The sequence below is a fragment of the Helianthus annuus genome, chromosome 13, assembly GCF_002127325.2.
Source record: "Helianthus annuus cultivar XRQ/B chromosome 13, HanXRQr2.0-SUNRISE, whole genome shotgun sequence".
Taxonomy (NCBI): domain Eukaryota; kingdom Viridiplantae; phylum Streptophyta; class Magnoliopsida; order Asterales; family Asteraceae; genus Helianthus; species Helianthus annuus.
The window spans coordinates 163,324,484-163,350,342 of NC_035445.2; the positions used below are offsets into that span (position 1 = coordinate 163,324,484).

General features: G+C 36.9%; 3 protein-coding genes across 6 annotated transcripts; 1 reads left to right on the plus strand and 2 right to left on the minus strand.

Annotated features, from left to right (window-relative positions):
* Positions 1 to 896: 896 nt before the first annotated feature.
* On the minus strand, positions 897 to 14,204 carry LOC110900125 (palmitoyl-protein thioesterase 1). Of its 4 annotated transcripts, none has more exons than XM_022147026.2 (13): positions 13,903 to 14,204; positions 12,017 to 12,101; positions 11,885 to 11,936; positions 11,743 to 11,763; positions 11,601 to 11,654; positions 10,702 to 10,752; positions 10,539 to 10,601; positions 10,391 to 10,456; positions 3,570 to 3,608; positions 3,341 to 3,457; positions 2,702 to 2,794; positions 1,156 to 1,345; positions 897 to 1,089 (listed from the first exon to the last, which is right to left on the minus strand). In XM_022147026.2, the coding sequence occupies exons 1-13, from the start codon at positions 13,988 to 13,990 to the stop codon at positions 1,013 to 1,015; spliced, it is 996 nt and encodes a 331-aa protein (XP_022002718.1). In that variant the 5' UTR covers positions 13,991 to 14,204; the 3' UTR covers positions 897 to 1,012. The 4 variants fall into 4 exon arrangements, with proteins under 4 accessions (XP_022002718.1, XP_022002717.1, XP_035837607.1 ...); XM_022147025.2 differs by having other exon boundaries at positions 897 to 1,087; positions 1,151 to 1,345; XM_035981714.1 differs by having other exon boundaries at positions 897 to 1,079; positions 1,143 to 1,345.
* Positions 14,205 to 18,182: 3,978 nt separating this feature from the next.
* Positions 18,183 to 21,358, minus strand: LOC110903508. The gene is made up of 4 exons (XM_022149403.2): positions 21,238 to 21,358; positions 20,875 to 20,911; positions 19,807 to 20,155; positions 18,183 to 18,536 (listed from the first exon to the last, which is right to left on the minus strand). Exons 2-4 carry the CDS (start codon positions 20,905 to 20,907, stop codon positions 18,367 to 18,369), a joined length of 552 nt encoding a protein of 183 aa, XP_022005095.1. The 5' UTR covers positions 20,908 to 20,911; positions 21,238 to 21,358; the 3' UTR covers positions 18,183 to 18,366.
* A 786-nt stretch (positions 21,359 to 22,144) lies between these two features.
* On the plus strand, positions 22,145 to 22,754 carry LOC110902211 (allene oxide cyclase 4, chloroplastic-like). The gene is made up of 2 exons (XM_022148924.1): positions 22,145 to 22,376; positions 22,459 to 22,754. Exons 1-2 carry the CDS (start codon positions 22,145 to 22,147, stop codon positions 22,752 to 22,754), a joined length of 528 nt encoding a protein of 175 aa, XP_022004616.1.
* Positions 22,755 to 25,859: the final 3,105 nt, after the last annotated feature.

Genomic DNA, 25,859 nt, shown 5'->3' on the forward strand with positions numbered 1-25,859 from the left:
GCTGTCTACATCTTTCTCTCCTCATACCTTACCTTAGTTTTGCTATTGGTGGGATTTACTGAGGTTGATGATAATAATGATTTATGCAAGAAATTCGGTTTAAATGATGAGCCCAGAAGCTGAAATCCTGTTCAAGATCTACTTTGGGACCGAACCACATTAAAACAGTACTTAGCTCGGTTCTTGGTTATAATTTTTTTTAAACATTTTTTATTTTGATTTAGCAACGTTGAATGTGTTGCGCTGTGTTTGCAGATTGGTGGGTTGAACTGGACACGAACCCAAAAATTTTACCCCAACCCGAACGCAAACCCAAAATCCGTCATACAAGAACCTGAACACACGACGCATTATTAAGAGGTTAACACACAAATTTTTTTTTTATTTTTTTTGCACATTAATACTTTAAATCTAGATTTACATATTATTTTTTATTCTTTTGAAGCAATCATGTTTAAAACATGCCAAATTATTTTTGAACTTATACTTTGTGGAGAAAAACCAAATACCTTCCAAAGTTATTATCCTAACACATTTTAAATGATAAATATGTGTCACCAAAAAAAAACATACACTAAGACGACTCGTTTAGCTAAATATGTCAACCAAACCCGTGAATTTCATTTTAAGTTCATGTCAGTGTTAAAAATTCATCCCTAATAAAAGATAGAGTTAATTGCTCGGATGGTCCCTGTGGTTTCACATTTAGTCCCCACCTTTTGAAAACAAACCGTAGGGAGCATACCTGCTATTTTCAAACTAACTAACATCTACTTAGGGACTATCCGAGTAACAAAATGACAAACCATAGGGAGCATACCTGCTATTTTCAAAAAGGTGGGGACTAAACGTGGAAAAACTTAAAACCACAGGGACCATCCGAGCAATTAACTCTAAAAGATACTTTTGAACCATTGTTAGTTTTTTATTAATAAACAATAATTGCATCTAGAGTTACATAAGCCTTTTAAAAAAGGCAAACATTCATGAATACATAACCAATAATTTCGTGTTATAATTTCTGAATAACCTTCAGTTGAAGATCTTGTTGTCCACCTAACTTTCTGATGAATCCCGACGACGACGAATGTTGCTGACGAGTTGATTTTGTTAGAACCAGACTTTTAGGGGTATTTTCGTCAGACGACGACGAATGTTGCTGGCGAGTTGATTTTGTTAGAACCGGACTTTCAGGGGTATTTTCGTCAATTAAGTACGACACAATGTACTCCTTCATATCATCATCTGATATGTCGAGGTGCCTTCCCGACACATTTACAAACTTGACCCTCCCGGCCTCATCCAACGTCCTTAAACCGATCCAGTCTTCGATATATAGTCTTGTCTGTAGAATGTAAATGCATAAATAAAATCAAGATTCCGGGAATGCATTGATGAATTGTACTGTACAACCTGTTGTTGCATGGATCTGTATATAGTCACATTTGTAAACACGGCGAGTTGAGCTCAGCTCGGCTAAGCTCTAGTACCACTCGTTTAACTTTAAAGAGCTCGAGCTTGGCTTGTTTTGAGCTCTAACTAATTTTTTTAATCAGCTATTTAAAGATTTTACACACACACACACACACATATATATATATATATAGGGGAATGTTCAATTAAAAACTCCTTTTATCACGAGAACTCGAAAACTAACTAAAAAGCCTAAAAAAATACCAATTTTCGCTAGTTTTTGTGTATAAAAAAGAACTTAAAAAAAAAAATTTTAGTGCACATGTGTAATAATACACGTGTATGTGTACTACAATGCGTATTATTACACATGTGCATTACAATTTTTTTTTTGAAAAAAAGTTTTAAAAATAGCGATTTAAAAAAATTGTAAAAAAAAAGATTTGGAATGTTTTTAGCCTTTTTTTAGTTAGTTTTCAAGTTCTCGCGATAAAAGGAGTTTTCACTTGAACCCTCCCCTATATATATACACACACATGTATAGGGTTAGGGTAATAGGGTAAAATGAAAACCCCCTTGAGTTGTGAAAACTTTGAGAACTCGGCTAAAAAAGGCTTTTACAAAAAAAAGTACCAAAAATTTAAAAAAAAAATCAACTTTTCAAATAAAAAAAAAATAGTATGCGTTAATTTACATTAGCGTAAAAAACCTTTACAGTTGGGTAAAAATGCTGATGTAACAGCTTTTTTACGTTAGTGTAAATGGCGTAAAACACCTCTCGACAATTTTTTTTACAGGTGTGTTTGTAACATGTTCATCTATCTTTGTGCAAAAAATGGTGGCAAAACTCGCACGGGAAGTAGGAGTTCTCGAAGTAGGAGTGCTTGATCTCTATCCTATATATATAATTATAATTTTATATTTATATATATACCGATATTTTTTGATTATTTTTACCGTATAATTCATATATAATAATAATAATAATAAAATAATAATAATAATAATTAATATGTAAATATACTTGAGAAAAATTATATAAATACTAGGAATTTTAGGCGCGCGAGCTTAATAAAGCTAGAAATGTGAAGTTCGGGCTCGAGTACTTTTAAGCTCAGCTCCGCTTTTAGCGAGCAGATCTCCAGTAGCACACGAGCGCTTGGCTCGTTTACACCCCTTATTGCATTTATGTTCGTGGATGCACAAAAAAAGGATCGGAAATGGTGTATGCATTGATGAGTTGTATTGTACAACTCATCAATGCATGATCTAGCTATACTAAGATTACCTCTTGTGCTGGAAGTATTGGATCCCAAGCTCCATCAGGAAAGTATCCAAACCAAGAGGTTTCTTTTGGTACCAAAACCGTTTCTTTATCGAACTGTAGACATTTCAAGACACAAAAAAAAAAAAAAATCAAAATTCAAGAACTCGCGTATCGTTCTTTACACTTGTACTTCATGCAGTAAAAGTTGTACATCAAGACTATGAAATAGAGTGAATTTCAAGGATTGTCCTTTATCTTTATACTCATTTTCAGGCGCTGTCCTTTATGTTCAAAATTGACGAGTTTTGTCCTTTATGTTTTCATATCATACACGTTTTGTCCTTTAGGCCTAAACCAGTTAGTTTTTTCAGTTAAATTTGGTCATGTGCTTTGCACATGAGGGCATTTTTGTCAATTCAAAGGTAAGTTCAACGGCAGATTTATAGCTCAAAGCTTCTGCAACCTTTGAATTGACAAAAATGCCCTCATGTGCAAAGCACATGACCAAATTTAACTGAAAAAACTAACTGGGTTAGGCCTAAAGGGCAAAACGTGTATGATATGAAAACATAAAGGACAAAACTCGTCAATTTCGAACATAAAGGACAGCGCCTGAAAATGGGTATAAAAATAAAGGACAATCTTTGAAATGAATCTTACCATTATAAGCACTAAGTTTTGCAAACTAGAGAATCTTTCTTTGTATGTAGCATTTTTTTCAAACTCATTGTTTAGCTTTGGTAGGAATTTACACCCTTCGCGATAGCCATCAAGATCCTAAAAAATAAAAAAAAATAATCATAGTTTTTTTTTTTTTTTTTTTAAATTTATATATTACGCGCTGCAAGTTTAAACCGTTGTGACGAAGGTATACAAGATTTTTACTCACAGTTGGGATCTTAATGTAATTTGCCGGAGCCAAGTGTTCCTGTACAAACAGCATCCAGCATGATTAACAAGAAATTTAATCAAAATTAGGTATCAATGTATTTCATTATTCATCAAATTCCTAATCTACCCTTGGATGATCATAAAATAAGATATCGCTATAACCAAAAATCAATTCCAACTGTATTTGGTGGTGATGATGTCAATGGGCAATTGCGTAAAAGTAGGGGTGTGAATTTCTGACACGACCTGAAAACACGACATGAACCTAACACGAAATCCGCGGGTTTGGGTTTAGTCTAAACGGGTTCGGGTCAGTTTCAGGTTGAACCCGCGAACCCATTTAGCTAAACGGGTCAGGTTCGGGTCAACCCGGTTGGGTTGGCGGGTTGATCCGTTTAACCCATTTATATTAAAATTATATTTTTACAATATGTTTTATGTCATAATTTGATTAGGTGTGTAATTTTATGTCATAAATATAACTTAAAAAGGGAAATTGACATAATATTTTATGATTTTATTGTAATTTTATTATATAAATTTGTGTTTTTTTTTGTAGTAGATGTTAATTTTAATATATTAATAATTTGCTGAAAAAAATTAAAAAATAAAAAATTTCGGGTTGACTGGGTCGGGTTCGAGCCATCCTGAGAATATTCGGGTCGGGTTCGGGTCCATATGTATGACACAATTTTCAGGTTCGGGTCGGGTTCGGGTTCGTCTAAAATTTTCGGGTTCGGGTTGAACCCGCCAACCCACGAAAACGACCCGTTTAGCACCCCTACGTAAAAGAGTATACTTTTTGGCCCTTGTAGTACAAATGATGCATTATGACTAGGAGTGCAAACGAGCCGAGCGGCTCGCAAGTAGCTCGAGAAAAAGCTTGAGCCGAGCCTCGAGCCCGAGCCGAGCTTGAGCCTAATATAAAGCTCGTTTATTTATGTAGCTCGAGCTCGAGCCTAACATGTGAAGCTTGTCGGGCTCATTGAGCCTTAGTGTAATATTAATTTTATTAATATTTCATTTACCCCAAAGTTGTCTAGTAAACGGGCAGAGTCGTGCTTATTTTAAACTTGTTTACGAGCTGAGCCCGAACCTAAAAATAAGCTTGTTTAGTAAACGAGCACGATCCCGAGCTTCACTTATCGAGCTCGCGAGAAACAAGTGTATTACTTATCTTATTTTTATTTAATTTAATATATTAACTAATGAGTTAATTACTGTTTTCATCCCTGTGGTTTGTCAAAAACCACTATTTCAGTCCATTAGTTTAAAAATTGCGATTTCAGTCCCTGTGGTTTCACTTTCGTAACCATTTCAGTCCACCTCGTAACCATTTCAGTCCCTGTACTAACAGAATAAATGGATTGAAATGGTTACGAAAGTGAAACCACATGGACTGAAATGGTTAGGAAAGTGAAACCACAGGGACTGAAATAGTGATTTTTGACAAACCACAGGGACAAAAACAGTAATTAACTCCTAACTAATAGATTATAAACGAGCCGGTCTCAAGCTTGAGAAACTACCAACGAGCCAAGCTCGAGCTTTGAAAACGAAGCTCAAACCGAGCCGAGCTCAGGCTCGGCTTGGTCAGGTAGGTTGGGTGATAGGTCGAAACAGGTTCGGGTAAAAAACACTCTTCTTTATGCACTTTAGACAATGTCCTGTTTACCAGTTTGACCTGCTACCAATAACAGACAACCCGAATTGACCCGTCATTAATAAAACGCACCCAAATCGACCCGTTATCCAGTGGCGAAGCTTGCCCTCGAAAACGGGGGGGGGGGGCGAAAATGTATATACCTATTAGACATAGTTTAATATTATGTTATATTAGAGGGATTAGAGTGTAATATTGTATTCTATATATATGTATATTCAGCAATTATAATCACAATCACAATTCAATAACAATATATCTTTACCGAGTTTAACTTGGTATCAGAGCTGAGGATCAAACCCTAATTTTGCCGTCATCCACAGCTCTGCTGTCCTTCTTTTTTTCTCGATCAACCAATCACCATGACTACCCTTGTCGCCTTCTCCCAATCAGAAAAGACTATCCACAACTCTCACAAGTTTGGATTTACCCTATCTCCCACCAATTATGGTCATTGGAAGACTATGATTCATCCGTTTTTGGTCACAAACAACCTCTTCGGTTATGTAGATGGCACAATTCCATCTCCAACGACTACTATTCCTGTTTCATCTTCTTCTGGTAAAGAAAAGGAAGATAGTCTCCCACAACAACCTGAACCGAATCCTCAGCATGCAATCTGGGTCTCTAATGATGCCCATATTCGCATGCTCCTGCTGTCCACAATCTCTGAAAGCTCTTTTCAGCATGTGCAGGGCTCTACTTCTAGGGAGCTTTGGCTGTCTCTGGAATGTGCCTATGCTCCTCATACGGCTTCTAGAGAATACACTTTGAAGACTCAACTGCTGCGGATTGAGATGCAGCCTGATGAATCCTCTTCAGCCTATCTGACTCGGGCTCAAGAGTATGCGACTGCCCTGGCAAATATTGGTGAACCGATGAAGGAAAAAGATATCGTGATGCTAGTGATTGCTGGTCTTCGTGAAGAATACCACGGCCTGAAGACAACAGCCCTTACTCGCCAATTGGTGTTCAACGAGCTTCATGCTCTGTTTGCTGATCATGATTACATGTTAAAGAAAACAGCAGCCGCTATGCCTCCCACACAAGCCTTTACTGCAGCCCGTGAACCCGTTGCTTCGGCCACTGCTGCCCCGACCGGTTCACTGCCTCATTCTGATGCAGTTAAGGCTGTCCAACAGCTAGCTGCCCAGCTAGGGTTACAACTACAATTTCCTTCTTCCCCTTCCCCACAGGCCAACTATACAGCCCCGCAACACAAACCGCAACCCAAACAATAGACAAGGAAACAACCGTGGAGGACGTGGCAATTATAACAGCTCCAACAATCGTTCCAACACAGGAGGTAATCGAAATCAATTCAGTTGGGCTTCTAATCAAAATACTGTGTATGGTACTTGTAACAGGTGTGGCATCGGTCACATACCGTCTCAATGTCCCAACCGTGATCCTTCAACCATACGCTCAAGACAACAACCATCTGCCAACTTTGCTGATTACAGCTCACAACAGGCATTCACCAACTGGCTCAACGACACCGGATCAAGCCACCACGTAGCACCGAATCTCTCCAGCCTCGATAACTCAGAAGCCTATTATGGGGGTGACAACCTTCATGTTGGCAACGGTAAGGGACTTCCCATTTTACACATTGGTTCCACTCGTTTTTCCTCACCGACAAAAACCTTTAATCTTAAAAACATACTTCATGTTCCAGAAATTAAACAAAATCTCCTTTCTGTCCAACGTTTTTGCCATGATAATAATGTTTATTTTGAATTTCACGCTACTCATTTTGCTGTGAAGGACAAGTCTACACACACTATCCTCCTCACGGGTCCAAGTAATGGCGGTCTGTATTCCATCAAGCTTCCGCGGTTACAACCTGTTCCTACAGTTTCCTTCTCTGCTGTCCGTGCTTCCACTTCCACTTGGCATCAACGATTGGGGCATCCTCATCCACAACTTTTGAAGTCGATGCTTTCTACTTATCATTTACCTTTACAAAATAATGTTTCCAGTACTGTTTGTGATTCTTGTTTTGTTGGAAAATCTTCAAAGTTACATTTATTATCTTCTACTTTTAAAAGTTCAAGTGTTTTGGAACTTATTTTTTGTGATGTATGGGGACCTGCTCCCGTTACGTCCTTTGAGGGTCACAATTATTTTCTCTTGTGTGTCGACCATTATTCCAAATTTATGTGGATCTTTCCCTTTAAACGAAAGTCTGATGTTTTGGAAATTTTCAAACAGTTTATCATTATGGCTGAGAGACAATTTAACACCAAACTCAAATCAGTGCAAAGTGACTGGGGTGGAGAATTTCGTAACCTATCTACCTATCTCACCACTTTAGGCATCACCCATCGTCTCTCTTGTCCACATACCAGTGAACAAAACGGTATCGTGGAACGCCGCCATCGTCATGTTGTCGAAACGGGTCTTACCTTATTAGCCCAATCCCACGTTCCATTACGTTTTTGGAATTTTGCTTTCGACACGGCGGTGTACCTAATAAATCGTATGCCTTCCCGTACAAATTCCTCAATTTCACCATTTGAACACCTCTTTCGTCGTCCACCTGACTTCTCCTTCTTACGGGTCTTTGGCTCTCAATGCTTCCCTTATCTCCGTCCATACAACAAACACAAAATGGATTTTCGGTCCACACCGTGTGTATTTTTAGGCTACAGCCCTACCCACTATGGCTATCGCTGCTTTGACCCAAACACCGAACGCCTCTACATTGCTCGACATGTTCGCTTTCATGAACAACACTTTCCTTTTCACAAACAATCCATCCCACACCCTCCCTCTCATGAATCTGACACGTATGTCTCGTCTTATCCTATTACCCCTCCTACACCACTCAACCCACCCACACCACCTACACCAACCAACCCACCTACACCAACCAACCCACCCCCACCACCTCCACACCCTCCTCTTATCCACACCTATGCCCGCCGGCCTAAACCAAACACGTCAAATTCCACAGAATCTGCTGATGCAGCCCCTCCAGAACCTTTCAACCAATCTGCAACCCCTTCTACGACTGCTGCATCCTCTCCTACGGCTGATGCAGCCCCTCCTACGGATGCTGCAGCCCCCCAGACTACAACTCAGCAGCCTCTCTCAGATCTGCCCCACTCCCCTGCTACATCGCAGCCCACTCCAGCCCCTATGACCCGACCACCTCCCCGTTCCCGGCCACCTAATCTTCGCCAAAACCCCAAAACTACCAAACCTTACAATGCCGCCTCCTTTCACTCTACCACACATAATCCCGACACTGAACCTACGTCCTTTACTGTTGCTAACACAGACCCAAAATGGCGTCACGCCATGGCTGATGAGTATTCGGCGTTGCTGCGAAACGGTACGTGGTCCTTGGTACCGCGTGTTCCGGGTTCTAATGTGGTTGATTGCAAATGGGTCTACAAACTCAAACGGGACCAAACAGGGGCTATTACTCGCCATAAAGCACGTTTAGTCGCCAAAGGTTTTCGACAACAACCGGGCATTGATTATCAGGAGACATTTAGCCCGGTTGTCAAGTCTACCACTATTCGTGTCGTACTTTCTTTAGCTGTTGCTCAACAATGGCAACTACGGCAACTTGATGTTCAGAATGCGTTTCTACACGGCGACTTAAACGAAACTGTCTATTTACAGCAACCACCAGGTTTTGTTGACCCACTGAAGCCGGATCATGTTTGTCTTTTACATAAGTCCCTTTATGGTTTGAAGCAAGCCCCTAGAGCCTGGTTTCACAAATTGTCTATGGCTCTTCAGGGGCTTGGTTTTCGGGGCTCCAAGACAGATTCTTCTCTTTTTGTTTACTCATCGGGGGGCACGTTATTGTATCTACTTGTCTACGTAGATGATATTATTCTCACAGGTAACAATTCACATGCCATTGATCAGGTGGTTCGCAATCTCAGCATGTCATTTGCTATCCAGGACATGGGCAGACTTTCCTATTTTTTGGGCATTGAGATTCTTTACAGTGGCCAGGACATACTATTGTCCCAACAAAAGTATATTAACGAGCTCTTACAACGTGCCGGTTTGTCCAATGCTCACCCGGTTGACTCGCCTATTACACCGGGTGTGAAGTTGGCTTTGGGTGACAGCTCCCCATTTGAGAACCCGGTTAAATATAGGCAGGTTGTGGGTGCCCTTCAATATGTCACGCTTTCTCGTCCAGACATTACCTATGCAGTCAATAAGGTATGTCAATTCATGCACTCGCCAACAGAGAATCAATGGTCAGTTGTTAAGCGCATTCTACGGTACTTGAAGGGTACTGCCACACATGGTCTTCTACTTAAACAGCAGTCTCCTCCGGTTCTTCACGCCTACACGGATGCTTCTTTCAACAACTTGAGTGCCTTTTCTGATGCTGATTGGGCTGGGTGCCCAGATGACCGTCGATCCACCGGGGGGTATGCTATATATCTTGGGTCTAATCTTGTGTCTTGGTCAGCCCGTAAACAAAAGACTGTCTCTAGGTCATCTACAGAATCAGAGTATAAAGCCCTTGCAGACACGGTTGCTGAATTAACTTGGTTACGGGCTCTCTTGCATGAACTGCATGTTCCAGTACGATCAGCCCCAACATTATGGTGTGACAATCTTGGTGCAACATACCTGTCAGCAAATCCCGTCTTTCATGCGCGTACAAAGCACGTTGAAGTCGACTTTCATTTTGTCCGGGAACAAGTTGCTCAACAAAAACTCTCGGTGCAGTTTATCTCCACAGAAGATCAGATTGCAGATGTTTTTACCAAGGCTCTTCCCTCTCCAAGATTCTTGTTCTTACGATCCAAGCTAAGAGTCGCTCCCCGGCCTTAGCTTGCGGGGGGATATTAGACATAGTTTAATATTATGTTATATTAGAGGGATTAGAGTGTAATATTGTATTCTATATATACTCATGTATATTCAGCAATTATAATCACAATCACAATTCAATAACAATATATCTTTACCGAGTTTAACTATACCCAAAAATTTCTATACAAAAACTACATATATAACACTACTGAGCGAAAAATTCGGGGGGGGGGGGGGGGGGGCGGGGGCGGGCGCCCCCTCCCGCCCCACTTATCCTGCGCCCCTGCCGTTATCAATAAAACGCACCCAAATTGACCCATATTTTCAAGTTTGAAGGAAAAGATGTGAAATCTAACCTGGAGAGTTGGGCTGTAAATTGCTAACTTAATCAAACTATCCACCAAAACACACATTAAACCAGTCTGCAAATTGAAAACCAAGATAAATGTGAAACGAAAGCGATAAAACTTTTGCGGTTAAAAAGAGAAAAATCACGAGACTTACACCACAAAACGGGACTGATGCTTCGCCAGCATGAGGACCTGCTACGGATATGAAGTTCTTCACCTGTTACGAAACACGTGAATGATAGTATCACAGCCTTCTAATTCTTAGGTGGCATCCACATGTATGATCCCATATATAAGTATTCTACACGAACACTTACCGGAGGTGCTCCGTCACAAAACTCAAGAACTCCTCTACCAACCAAGTTACCCTGCAAAACCACCGCACTTAATTAACATTTTTGCACATTGGGAAGTCGTTATTCCTATAAAAATTTATCTTTATACTCATTTTCAGGCGTTGTCCTTTATGTTTAAAATTGACAAGTTTTGTCCTTTATGTTTTCATATCATACACGTTTTATCCTTTAGGCCTAACCCAATTAGTTTTTTCAGTTAAATTTGGTCATGTGCTTTGCGCATGAGGGCATTTTTGTCAATTCAAAGGTTGCAGAAGCTTTGAGCTGTAAATCTGCTGTTTAACTTACCTTTGAATTGACAAAAATGCCCTCATGTGCAAAGCATATGACCAAATTTAACTGAAAAAACTAACTAGGGTGAATTTCAAGTTTTGTCCTTTATCTTTAGGCCACTTTGCAAGTTTTGTCCTTTATGTTTAAATTTGACGAGTTTTGTCCTTTATGTTTAAAAATCAAGCACGTTTTGTCCTTTATGCTTGATTTTTAAGGACAAAACGTGCTTGATTTTTTAAACATAAAGGACAAAACGTGTTTGATTTTTAAACATAAAGGGTAAAACGTGCTTGATTTTTAAACATAAAGGACAAAACTCGTCAAATTTAAACATAAAGGACAAAACTTGCAAAGTGGCCTAAAGATAAAGGACAAAACTTGAAATTCACTCAACTAACTAGGTTAGGCCTAAAGGACAAAACGTGTATGATATGAAAACATAAAGGACAAAACTCGTCAATTTTGAACATAAAGGACAGCGCCTGAAAATGGGTATAAAGATAAAGGACAATCCTTGAAATTCACTCTATAAAAATGTCATTTTTATACAAAATGGAATAGATTTTGATCGTAAATTCATAACTCACCTGAGAAAGTCCAACTATGTTATAACCTTGATTGAGTTCACTCATGCTCTTCACCTGTTAATCGCGCAAAGTATACGCGTTTAAAAACGAGTTACAAAAACACAAAAAACGTTAAAAGACTATTAGGCGCCGGTTTCATTACCTTCTCACAAGCAATCTCAACCTACAAAACCAAACACAAAAATGAAAAATCCCAAGTCAAAAAATTATCATCCCAATAACTATATCTTATACGATAAATAAATTGGAAAAACGTTTTATCGCAAGAATTTTGGATAAACCACCTGGTCCTCAAAAGGCATGAACCATGAATCCCATACTCCATTTCCAATTTCTCTACACAAAAAAAAAAAAAAAAAAAAAATGTCAAGAATTAGTTTTTATGATTATGACTTACAAGTTAAAAACGAGCATACATGCAATATCCTTGAGTATTAGACCACTCGCTTAAAAGATCGGTGAAATGCTTGACTCCTTTCTTGGTGCAACTATCTGCAACGCCTATAAACAAGGCAGCATAAACAAATTAGGGGCTTGAAGAAATTTTAATACTTAGAAAAATGTTGATAAATGATAATGCATAATATGATTAGGAAGATTCCGCTATTAAGCTAAGGGGCTGTTTGTTTACCTCTTAATGAGGCTCTTAATGGTTCAGACCTCTTATTGGTTCAGCACTTAATGGTTCAGACTGTTTGTTTCACGAGCTGATGTCTGAATGGTTCAGACATTTGCCTCTGAATGGTTAAGATTTATACAGAGTCTGAATGGTTAAGACCTCTAATCTGAATTGGTCAGACATTTGCCTCTGAACGGTTAAGCATTATACAGGCTCTTAATGGTTCAGACAAATTACTGGTTCAGCACTTAATGGTTCAAACCTCTTACTGGTTCAGCACTTAACCATTCAGATGTTGCCAAACAGCCCCTGCTTTTTGCCAATCAAAACGTTTTATAACGAGCATTGTGATTTTAAACCGCGAGAATCAGATTTAATTCTTTGTAAACTGACTCATGATTACTATAAATATGAAGAATCAGGTTTGAAGCAACAGTAAGAAACCGAATTATTGAGATAGCTATTGGATCATGTAACTATCCAAAGATTAAGCAACTGATTAACAGATTCTGAATCTCCAAAGTCAGAAGAATCGCCTCGAAAATCCACATTCAAATACCAAGATTGTAAATCTTGAAACATGACAAACTTGTCATGGGGCAATATATACATGACATGTTTATATTAGATTCAATCAGATTAGTTACTAATTTCAACATTAATAAGATTCAGTTTGCTTAGACAGAATGGGTTGTGCTAATCGTACCCCTTCCTAAATAAACACCCCCCCCCCCCACTAAATCGATCATATCATCTCTCTATTTTCTTTTTACTCATAGCGTACACGTTAAGCAAGTAAGGGGTACGTTTAGCCTCACCGTCAATATTTTGAGCAAAAGAATATAAACCAATGTTATAAAAACCAGGTTTTAAACTGTACCGGGTAGGGCTTAGAAATGGTTCAACCGGCCTTGGTTTAAAAAAGCGGGAAGCGCACAAAAGCGATGAGTTCTAAAACCGATTTTTAAAAAGCGAAGCGCAAAAGCGGTGAGCTTTTCGTACACAAAGCGCAAAGTGATTATATAATTTATTTTATATATCCCATAAGTATTTAGCATCCAATACCTATGATTTAGCTATAATTAAGCTTTATATATGTTTTAAATTGAAAAAAAACATAAAATTACAGCATAAAAAGCCTGTTGTACAACACTCAGAAGCATAGAAACACCCCATGTACAAAAAGCGTGCGCCTTAGGTTGGTTTTCACCCTAAAAAGCGCGCCTCAGCTGCGCTTCTTGTACATCGTGCGCCTTATGTCACACAAGGCAATGGGGTTTGCGCCTAGATGCGCTTTGCGCTTAAGCTCGCTTAAGGCGCGCTTTTTTAAACCAAGCAACCGGCAGTACCAGGTTGTACCGGACGATAATACCGAGTTGACTAGTTACCTGTAATTCCATAATAATACATCTTCAACTCAAAATTAATTTAAAAGTGCATGATTTGACTTTAAAAGGGAAAAAGGCCTGAACTTTTTAAGTCAAACATCATTTCCCACATCAACAAATTAACCTAACAGACATATAAAACTAAAAAAAAAAACAGAGAATCTATGCTAAGATCAAAGCAAGATCCCAGATAAATACAAATAAAAGAAAACCCACAACTTATATTCTTCCTCAAAATTAAAGAAAAACATAACATTGAAGAATTCAAAAATTAAAAAGGGAAAGAAAGAGTTACCATGAAAGAGAACAAAAGGGATAGAGTGTGTGATTACAGGGAGCAAAGTGAAGAAGATAAAGAATCTTGAGAGTGTAACAGAGGCCATAAAAATGGAAGCTTTAAAGTGTTAAAAACAAAAAGAAAAAAGATCAAAAGCTTACAAACAAAACAAAGCCCTTTAAGGAATCCAATCTTGGGGCCTTGTTTGATGAGTTGGTAGGTGCAAGTTTTTGGGAGGGGTTTACCAGTAAAAAAAAAGGTTGAATTAATAATTTGTGGGCACACAGAAATCTTTATTAGATATACATACACGTTTGTGTGTGTGAGAGAGAAGGATAAGGTCAAAATGGGTATAGTATTAGACTGGTGGGTGTTGGCGTGAGTTTTGGGCGCCAGGTGTTTCACTCCGGGTTGGCGTTTTAGTCAGCATTGCTTGCTTGATGTGAAGATTTTGTCTGGCGTGGGACGGGGGAGGGGGGTGTGACATGGCGGGCTGTGGTTGGCTGGTTCAATGTAGGTTTTTTTTTTAATTTTCTTTGTAGTTTTTTTAGAAAATTCCACCTAGCTGACCACGCCCAGTTAAGCGACGCCCCACCATAACCCTAGTTTTTGAGTATTAGCTTGTGGATCACACCATCGCCATTAGGCATGAGCAAATGGTATAAAATACCGATCCCATCCCGATACCGATAATCCCGATCCCGACATGTTTCGGTATCGTAAACGATATCCACATTTTGGTTTTTTCGGTATCGGTACGGTACGGTATCGGTAAAATACCGACTTTTACCCTCAAAATACCGATACCGTACCGAACCGACATTTTTCGGTATCGGTATCGGTATCAAGTATTGATGAAATTTTGGGATCGGGATTATCGGTGTCAGGACGGGATCGGTATTTGCTCATCCCTAATCGCCATGTGTGAACAATGCCCCTAACCCAAGCCCCTCCACACCCTATAGTCTAATATTATGTTGACAAGTTACTATGTGACAAAAATCAGTAGAAAGATGCGATTAGACGTTAAAGAAGGCCACACGTTTACATTTGGGCCACTCATACAAGACATTTTTGGGTATAGAATTAGAGAAAAAGGTAGAAAGAGAGACTCAAAACTCTAAAGATTTGAATAGTGTTTTCTACGATAAAAACGTGCTATACCCTATTTAATTACGGATATATCAATATCTAAGATAAAAACGTGCACATGTGACATACCCTATCTAATTACGGATATCAATATCACTTTCACACGCCAGTGTGAATTTTTGACACGACACGAACCTAACACGAAGTTCATGAGTTTGGGTTTAGTTTATACGGGTTCAGGTCAGTTTCAGGTTGAACTCGTTTAGCTTAACGGGTCAGGTTCGGGTCAACCTGATCGGGTTGACGAGTTGACCCGTTTAACCTATGTATGCCATGGTTGTAAAAATCCTAACTAGGCGCCGATTAATCCCAGATTAATCCCGATTAATCGTTAGTCTCTACCCTTACTACAACTCTGATGTATATTATATTATATTTTTTACAATATATATTTAAATGTAATTGTATTATATATTTGTGATTTTGTTTTCGTAAATTTTAATATTAATATATTAATTTTCAGGAAAAAGAAATAAAAGTTAAAATAATTCGAATGGATGGGTCCCACTAATATTCAGGTCGTGTTTGGGTTCATATGTATATGACACAATATTCGGGTTCGGGTCGTATTCGGATTCATCTAAAATTGTCGGGTTTAGGTCAGGTTGAACCCGTCACCCCACGAACAGTGGCGGATTCAGAAACTTTTTGTAAGGGTTCCTTTTGGTAGATTCTCACTATCTTTTTTTCTAAATCATACAAAGTTCTTACTAATTTTTCCATTCTTCCCAAACCGAATGGGTTCCTGGAACCCATCAAAAAGGCCTAGATTCGCCCATGCCCACTAACACAACCTGTTTAACACCTCTACTTTCATCTTTAGGATAGAGAGGGAATATCTTACCACCACGAATACATTCGTTCGCTAGCAGCTTGCTAGGGACTTTTGCAAGGTCTTAAAATATATATATTTTTGTCTTTCCCAAAGATATAATAATGTTTTTGAGTTGAATACTTTTGCTCAAAAAATCGATTTCAGTCAAAAGAACTTTTTGGCCGCTTTTGGCCCACTTGTTTCAGTTCATTGTCATTTAAGTACAGTCAATTAAAAAAGCTTAAAAATTAAAAGAAAGCTTTTTAATTAAGGGGAAATAGCCAAAATAGCCCTGACTGACTTAGTCAAAGTTTCAAGAATAGCCAATTTAAACGGCAGACTTTTCCTCAAACCTTAAACGTCTCAAACCAAAAGTTAAGAGGTTTCCTCATCAACCACCCACCGAAAGCCACGTGTCCACAAGTGCTGAAACGTCTCAGAACACTGAAACGTCTCAGAACCTGAAACGTCTACAACTGTTCCTCTTTCTCGTTTTCTGCTGTTTTCTCTCTATACGACCGCTCGTTTTCTGGCAATCCTCTCCGGCGATTAAGTTTTGACGTCAGCGAAGTTGTGGTAGGTGACGGTGATAAAACCCAGATGGTGATCACACACTGACCGGAGCTACGGTGATAAAACCCAGATGGTTTTGAGATGTTGGTCCGGTCTATTGAAGTTGTGCTAGGTGACAGTGGTGGGGGTTGTGGTTAGTAACGGTTTTTGTGGTGGGCGGAGAGTGACGATTGTTGGTAGGTGATGGTGGTGGTTGGTTGGTACGTGACCGTGGACCGTGGTGGTTTACAGTGGTGTTTGTGGTGGGTGGAGGGTGGTGGTGCTCGGTGAGGGTGGTGGTGGTGCTCAGTGAAGAAGAAAGAGGAACAGTAGTTGTAGAGAGAGAAATGAATGGTAACTGGTTTGGATGATAAAGTAGGTGCAAAGAATTTCAATTTACAATGCTTGTTTACCTGGTTGCAATTATTTGGAATTATTTTCTTTTGTGGACAAGTGGCTTTCGTGGATTGGTTGCCGGTTAAGACGTTTCAGGTTTGAGGAAAAGTCTTAAAGAGCCGTTTGAATTGGCTATTTTTGAAACTTTGACCAAGTCTCGGCTATTTTGGCTATTTCCCCTTTAATTAATTTGGAGTCTTTTTCATTGTTCTCTTTCTTAAAATTGACAAACTTTTAATGGCATGTTTATTAATGGCTTGAAGTTGGTTGTTCAATCTTTGGCATAATAAAAACAAAGTACATACAAACTGAATATTGCAAACAACAAAGAATGGTCTCCAACTTTCTAAAGTGCAGAGTTTTGAGCCACAAAAGAGGTGAATTTTGACACATAAAAGAGCTGAATATTGAGCCATTAAAGAGTAGAAGTTGGTGGCATAAAAGTGCAGAATATTGAGGCATAAAACTGCAGAATTATGACTAGGGGTGTAAACAAGCCCAGAGGATCGAGAGCTACTCGTGATCGGCTCGGTTAAAAGCTCGAACGAGTCAAGTCTTAACGAGCCCGAGCCTGAAATACAGCTCGTTTAGTTATCGAGCCCGAGCTCGAACCTGAAATACAAAGCTCGTTTAGGCTCGCGAGCCCAAACAGACTTTTAGTTTTTTTTTATATATAATATAATAATATAATAATAATAACATTGCCAAGCCGAGCTTTGACATGTTTAAGCGATATTGAAATGAGCTCGAGCTGAGCTTTTAGCTCGGTTGATGTTGTTCCCAAAATAGCTCAAGCTTTAGGTTTTACTCGCAAGCCGAGCTCGAGCTAAAATAAGTAGGCTTGAACAGTGGCGAAGCTTAAAATTTTTTACGGGGGGTCGAAAACGTATATACCCAAAAATTTCTATAGAACCGGGGGGGGGGGGGGGGGGGGGTCGAAAACATATATACCCAAAAAGTTTCTATATGAAAACTACATATATAACACTACTGGCCGAAAAGTTCGGGGGGTCGGGCGCCCCTCCTGGCCCCTTCAAAGCATCGCCCCTCGGCTTGAACCGAGCTGAGCTCGAGCTTCACACAACATGATGAGCCGAGCTTGAGCCTGGTCTGGCTCGGCCCGGCTCGTTTACACCCATAATTACGACCGCTAAATAGTGGAATTTTGACCATTAAAGAGCAGATTTTTAGGCATAAAACTGCAGAACTTTGAGGCATAAAACAGCATATTTTTAAACCAAACATTGCAGAATTTTGACCAGCAACAATGAAACAATTTAACTCATACAACCTGCAAAATTCCCAATGAAATTCAAGCCTTTTGCCATACAAACTGAATTGAAGCTAAGGTTTATATAAAATAAATAATAAAATCCATACAACCTACAAAATGCCCAATGCAATTCAACCAAAATGTGGAATAATGCAAACTGCAAATATTCCTAATGCATTACATAAAAACAACACACATAGCTGACCATCATAAGTTCATGAAGCTTACGAAAGACTTAACGTTAAACTACATACCATAATAGACATAGACATAAACCACATCGACTGTCGTTTGATCATTTGCTCTTGGAATAGGATTTGACACCTGAAAAAACCAATTTGACTAGATCTTTCATAACTCCCAGTAGAAGCTTTTCTGTCGGGGCGAGACATTCGTTTATATCATCTAATGCTTCGTTTATATCATCTAATGCATCTAATGCTTCTTTGCGGCTTTCTTCTCTCTCTAGTATAAAAATGTTTGTTAAATACATACGAGTTATAAGCTGATCATTAGTATATTGAGTCTCACAGCTTCTATTAGGCCTGTAAATGAACTGTCCGTTCATTTAACTTTAACCGAACATGAACACGAACATATAACCGAACACAATTTTTTGTTCGTGTTAGTTTATTAAGAAAATGGGCATGTCCGTGTTCCTTTAAAACCTAAACGAACATAAACCGACAAACTTAAACGATCAAAATTGAACAAACATAAATAAACACAAAACGTAAACGAACATAAGGTAATTTTTTTATATAAATTCCTTATATGTATTAATTCATAAGAATAAGAATATGAGCAACAGTAACTTTTTTTTGTTTTATTATGGTTTTGTCTTTTATGCTTTTCCTTTTTCATATATAAACTTTAAGATTATATTTATGTAACAAAACTTTGGCTTTGTTATAATTTTGTAACAAAAATTAAATTAGTTTAGTTTTTTTATAATAGTTTTGTTTTACGTTTTTTCTCGGGTTTGTTGTTATTTGGTTGCTATATAGCACGATGTTTGTTGGTCATATTTTGTCTATTTTTAACCCCCTCAAAATTTTAATATGTGTCGGTATATATTCGAATTCGTCTATGGTTTACGTCACATGAGTCACTAAGCGTTAAAATTCATGATTTTATTTCACATTTTTTCTCGGTTTTGGTCTTCGTTTAGTTGCTACTTAGCACGACTTTATGCCTCCCCACTCCGCAACACTGGTAGCATGATTTTACACCCCCTATCCCGCAACGTGGGGGGTTAAGACTAGTTAGTGATTAATTACGACAAATTTCATTGGAAAACCAATTTTATTACTAGAAATCCAATTAACAATTAGTTATATATTTATATAAGTAGTTAGAAAGGTCATTTTATGTTTAGTATTTATAGAACTTTATATACTTATGTATTTAAATTGGAAAGACCATAAATAAACGTTCATGAACATAAACGAAAGAACAATACGTGTGTTCATGTTCGTTCGTTTTTTAAATAAACGAACTTTCCGCCGATCAATTCATGAACTTCCGGTTCGTTTACAAGCCTAGCTTCAATGCACTTAACTCTCACTATCATTATCTTCATAACTTTTCATTATTTATTGGAGTTTGTTGAAAACTCATTTTCATAATATTTAACAAAATATACATAGATATTCAATTTGCATCCTTTTTATTTGTGTATATAAACACATTTGCATAGCAAATTCAATAGTGAGTTGAGATGGATCATTTATACCTTGAACAAGTCGTGCTTTGACGTTTCGCACTGCTGTTTCCGCTTCCTCTTCTTCTTCTTCCTCCTCTTCCTCCGGGATAGTAAAACAAGCATTTGAAGTCACTTTTTCACATGATGCCATCTCACCCCCAACATGAATAACATTTTGACAAAAATTACATGTGAGTATCTCTCTTCCTGTTTCATCGACGGATAGAGTTACATGTTTCGATGATCTATCCCTCTTCAATCTTCTAGTTGGTTGAACCGAAGAGTTGGGTTGAGATTGTGATTGAACTGGTTCGTTTCTTGCAGTTGATTGAACCGATTGAGACTGTGTTTGAATTACTCCTTCCGCGATACTTGGAATCTGAAATTTAACATATTACACCAAGTAGAAAGTCATTTACATCATACTTGTTAACTCGCAACTCAACTTGTGACTCGTTTTCCTAATTCTTGAATCGCGTCTATACTCGTAAGAGTCACGATAATCAGGGGTGTGAATTTATGACACAACACGAACCTAACACAAAAATTCGCGGGTTTGGGTTTAGTCTAAACAGGTTTGGTAAGTTTCTGGTTGAACTCGTTTAGCTAAACGGGTCAGGTTCAGGTCAACCCGGTCGGGTTGGCAGGTTGACCCGTTTAACCCACTTATATTGCATTATATTTTTTTACAATATGTTTTATATCATAAATTAAAGTGGGAGTGTATTTTATGCCGTAAAAAAAGAAATTGACATAGAATTTTATAATTTAAATGTAATAGTATTATATACATTTGTGTTTCTTTTTGTATTAAATTTTAGTTTTTTTTTAATATATTCATTTGTGGAAAAAATTTAAAAATGAAAAATTCAGGTTGAACGGGTCGTGTTTGGCTCAACCCATGAATATTCAGGTCATGTTTAAGTTCATATGTATGGCACAATTTTCGGGTTCGTGTCGTGTTTGGATTCGTCTAGAATTTTTGGGTTCGGATCAGGTTGAACCCACCAACCCAACCCGTGAGCACCACCCTTTTAGCACCCCTAACAATAATATAAAATACGTATGTTACAATAAGCTTCAAATATGACCCCATACCTGAGTAACTGAAGAAACCACATTCTCCGACATCGATCTTCCTCGCAAAAAACATAAGATTTACGACGTATTTGTAAAGAAGATGGATTGTTTTGTTTCATGTTTTGTATACTGACATAATAACAATCTTTAATGACACATAATAAGTAGGCAAATTACTCATACAGTAAATGTAAACATGAATGAAGTTGTACATACATGAACATGTGTGAGTTAACAAGATTGTTACTAAAGTACAAACAATAAACGGATTCAAACATAAAAAAAATAAAATAAAAAAACAATCTAAGAAAAAGAAAAGAAATACAAGTTACAAAAAATATATATGGATTAAGTAATGTAACCGAGAAATAAAAGACTTACAACTGGTTGATCTTCTCCTTGTTACTGTGAAATGTGTTGATGATGATGAGACTACACCTGCTGCTTGAAAGGCAAACGTCTCTCGTGGGTTTGTAGATGGATGTCAAGTGAAGGTGCAACACCACCTACTCAATGAGGAAATAAGAGAGAGAACAAAGCTTCTTCAACAAGATTTATTTGCATTAATATTATATTATATTATACTTACATTAATATATTTATTTATATATTGTGATTTTAATTTTAAAGTGGTTATGAATAGTAAGTTATAAAAATTATTTTTTTTTTAATTTTTAATAGTATTCTATATATTATTTAATTTATTTGATATTTTAGCAATAACTTGTGTTCGTTAACTTAAAAAAAAGAGAAAAATGCTCGGATAGTCCCTGTGGTTTCGTCTTTTTTCACCTTTAGTCCTTAACTTTCTAAAATTACCTGAATAGTCCCCAACTTTTCAGTTTTTGTTCCCGGATAGTCCCTGGGTCTAACTTCAGTTTATTTTCTCTGTTAAGTGGGTGTGAAATGACCAATTTACCCTTTCCTTAAAAAGGGCAAACCACAGGGACTAGATCAGAAACATTATCATCTTTCACCATTAAAACCTTTCTTCCTCTTCTTTGTGTTTTCTCCGGCGAACAAGACCCACTTCACCTCACCCTATTTCACCTCCGATTACCCCATCATTAATCATCGCCGGAGACCACCTCTCCACTTTCAAACCTCCGATCGATCACCACCATCTATGCCCCACTTCAACGTTTGACAGTCAGTATAGTTAGGGCACGTAGCCTCACTATCTTCTTATTCATCATCCACCATTAACACATTCCAAAAGCTACAATCACAATCACAGTCACACTCACTAGCTTCTTATTCATCACAAACTCTATTATTATTTGCTCTAATGGCTACATCTGCTTCAGCTTCAGCTTCTTTGCAATCAATCCCTTCATATGTAAAACAATCACACACCACCACCACCACCACCACCGGAGCAGCTCCTAATCTTCTTTCATTCAGAACCTTTATTAACCCCGTTTCTTCAAAGAAACTGACCACCAACGTTAATGTTTCCGGCAGTCGGAAGGCGTTTACTATCAAAAGTCAAAGCAACCCCTCAGATTCTTCTAGACCCAGTAAGAAACTGACCACCAACGTTAATGTTTCCAACAAGGTAATTTTATATTTATTTTGATTGGTTTTGTTTTCGGAACAAAGATCTAAAGTTACCAAATCCGGTACATGTGTACAGTGCGGATCTTCAAACAAGATTAGGGATCACTGCCGGAATATGTATTCTGATAAAAAACATGCCGGAAAAGAAAGGTGACAGGTACGAAGCTATTTACAGCTTCCACTTGGGAGATTACTGGCAGATATCCGTACAGGGTGCTTACGTCACAACGGAGGATACCTATCTTTCCGTCGCCGGAGCATACGGTCAAGTGAAGCTGGTCATTTCAAGAAGAGGAAGAAGGGTTTTAATGGGGAAGATGATAATGTTTCTGATATAGTCCCTCTGGTTTGCCCTTTTTAAGGAAAGGGTAAATTGGTCATTTCACACCCACTTAACAGAGAAAACAAATTGAAGTTAGACCCAGGGACTATCCGAGAACAAAAAATGAAAAGTTGGGGACTATTCAGGTAATTTTAGAAAGTTAGGGACTAAAGGTGAAAAAAGGCGAAACCACAGGGACTATCCGAGCATTTTTCTCTAAAAAAAACTAAATTAGGGTCTACTTTATTTTTTAACATTCAGTGGGCATTGGATTGGTATTGATACGGTTCATTACAGATGTGGTACATCAAACACACAAGATATTAAAATCAACATGTGTTTTACATCGGCCGAAATGATAAAAACGAACACCGGTAGCCACTGATGTTGTTCGAACGGTATTGATTGGTTCAAAATGTCACGGCACATGCACCAATATTCATTTATTGTCACATACGGAGTTGTATAAATAAATAATTTTCAAAACCGGAAACTATAGAAAAGAATATAAGTATCGGTACTAATGTTGTATGGTAGGGTATTATAGTGATACGGTGTTAGTTTAGCGAGAGAAGAATAATAAAAATAAATATCGGTACGGAGCAAATGTTATTTGTTTGGTTTCGGGTCAGTTCACTGCTATAGCGATATACGATATCCGTTATTAAACAAGAAACCATAGAAATGAATACATACCGGTGCCGATGTTGTTTGGTTTGACATTGTATGGTAACGGTGTGCATGGTTCGGTTCAGTTCGGTTTAGGGCAAAACAAAAACCGAAACGTCGGATTTTGAAAACCATTAGATTTCGGTTTTCTCAGTTTTTACACCGGTTCGGTCTTTTCGGTTGTTTCGGTTTTTTTTTTAACAAAATTACGTACGATTGAAAAGATAAAAAGTATAATTTAAAATTTAAGAATCTTTTTTATATGTTTACATTTAAGTTATTATATATTTAACCTTTTTAATTAATACTGTTCACATAAACCTAACCTTCTAATATATTTTTTATATTTTTCTAAAGTTTTTATTAAGACATTTTCTTTTATAATACTTTGAAGATTATTTAATTTTTATATTTAATTTTGTTATTTGTTGTAAGCAATACATAAATCATTTCAGAGGTAAATAAACATTTTAATGTTTTTAAATAAATATTTAAAATTCAAGAATAAAATTAATAACTTCTACAAGCATGGGTTAAACACTTAAACAACTTAAACTTAAACATAAAAATATATGGACTAGGCCTACTATTGTAACTTATTGGTTCGGTTCGTTTTTTTTTTTCAGTTATTGAAAATGGTTATCCGAAAACTGAACCAAAATTTTCGGTTATTAAAAAATCCAAAAACCGAACCGTTTGTTTTTGTTTCAGTTCGGTCTTTTCGGTTATTTCGATTACGGTTCGGTTATTTCTGTTTTCCGCTCACCCCTAGGTGGTGATATGATGTTAGTTTATCGAAAACAAAATCGATAAAATTAAATACATGTATCAATACAGCTGTCGTTCATTTAGTATCAGTTAGGTTTGGTAGGATAGAGGCACAACATTCGTTCGCAATCTATACTATATTATAAAATAAACCAATAGAAAAACACTTGTCATTATTTTAGACCATCTTTAATTGTAAATAATTATTATTAATTTAAATTATTAAATATTAATTAAATTAATATAAATATTATCAACTCTAAATCATTGGCATAAATAAATACTTAATATTAGTATTTTCTTTCTTATCTAAAAATTACATTATCCAAAAATATTTCATAATCACGGATTATGTATTCTTTTGTTATCATTTTACTTTTTTTTAAATCCAATCAATTATTATCATATGAAATCTAACCGCATTAAATATAAGCAATTATTATATTAAAACTACATCTAAAACATATAAACAATCTAAATATTAACATAGTATTAAGAGTTAAATGGCCATTTTGTCAGTTTAGTCCAAAGGTTTCATTTTTAACCTGTGGGTCCAAAAAGGTTTCACAGTTGCCATTTTAGTCCACTTGGTTAACTTCATCCATTTTTTCTGTTAACGAGAAGGCCAATTTGGATATTTTGTATGTAATTCTGTTAACTAAAAGGGCAATTCAGCCATATAAAATGACCGAATTGGCCTTCTCGTTAACAGAAAAAATGGATAAAGTTAACACAGTGGACTAAAATGGCAACTGTGAAACCTTTTTGGACCCACATGTTAAAAATAAAACCTTTGGACTAAACTGACAAAATGACCCAAACCACAGGGACTAAAATGGCATTTAACTCTAGTATTAATTTATCTGAAGTTATATTAAAATTAATATAAAATTGAAATATATTTCATTTGCATACATTATGAACAAAACCTATTAATATAAAATGTTATTACGATAATATTTGACAGTAGATAATCATAAAGTCTTATCTAAACAAAAAAAAACATTGTATCACTTAACAGTAGATAAACATGCATATTATTTGTTGTTAATGTTATTATTGTTAACTATGAGAAATTATATTAAACAACTTATTAATCAAACCAAAAATTTAAAATAGTATTAACCTAATTTAAAAAATAATAAAAAAAATCCATTTTGATTTAGAAAGATTTTTTTTAACAATAGATAAACCCGTGTAATACACAAGGTTTTTAAAGATATAATATTTTTTTTATTATTTGTTATATAAAATTAGATTGATTCAACCCGTACAATACACTGGGTTTTTTTTTTTTTTAAAAAAAACTTATTATTTAGTATATAAAATTATATTTATTTCGCCCGTGAATACACAGGGTTTTTTTTTAAATATAATTTTTTTATTGTTTGGTATATAAAATTATATTTATTCAACCCGTACAATACACGAGGTTCTTAAAAATATATATATTTTTTATTTAATATATAAAATTATATTTACTTCGCACGTGTAATAAATGAGGTTTTTAAAAATATATTATTATATTTATTAAACCCGTGTAATACACGGGATTCTAACCTAGTAAAATTAATATAGCAAAGGTGAAAAAAAGATAGAACGCAAACCAACCGACATGGGAGGCTTTGATGGTGTGGGGGGAGGACCTTCGCACAAGGCCCACGATTTCGAGGGGCATGCGATT

Excerpts from the sequence above, each read along its gene's own strand:
- LOC110900125 (XM_022147024.2), bottom strand. The coding sequence starts at position 13,990 with ATGGCCTCTGTTACACTCTCAAGATTCTTTATCTTCTTCACTTTGCTC. Across the intron at positions 11,937-12,016 it reads AATACTCAAGGATATTGCAT|AGAAATTGGAAATGGAGTAT; the intron begins GTATGCTCGTTT and ends TTTTTTGTGTAG. Across the intron at positions 10,753-11,600 it reads ACATAGTTGGACTTTCTCAG|GGTAACTTGGTTGGTAGAGG; the intron begins GTGAGTTATGAA and ends GTGGTTTTGCAG.
- LOC110903508 (XM_022149403.2), bottom strand. The coding sequence starts at position 20,907 with ATGTCGGAGAATGTGGTTTCTTCAGTTACTCAG. Across the intron at positions 20,156-20,874 it reads TGGTTTCTTCAGTTACTCAG|ATTCCAAGTATCGCGGAAGG; the intron begins GTATGGGGTCAT and ends GTTAAATTTCAG. Across the intron at positions 18,537-19,806 it reads CAAAGCACGACTTGTTCAAG|AGAGAGAAGAAAGCCGCAAA; the intron begins GTATAAATGATC and ends TTTTTATACTAG.
- LOC110902211 (XM_022148924.1), top strand. The coding sequence starts at position 22,145 with ATGGCTACATCTGCTTCAGCTTCAGCTTCTTTGCAATCAATCCCTTCA. Across the intron at positions 22,377-22,458 it reads CTCAGATTCTTCTAGACCCA|ATCTAAAGTTACCAAATCCG; the intron begins GTAAGAAACTGA and ends TTCGGAACAAAG.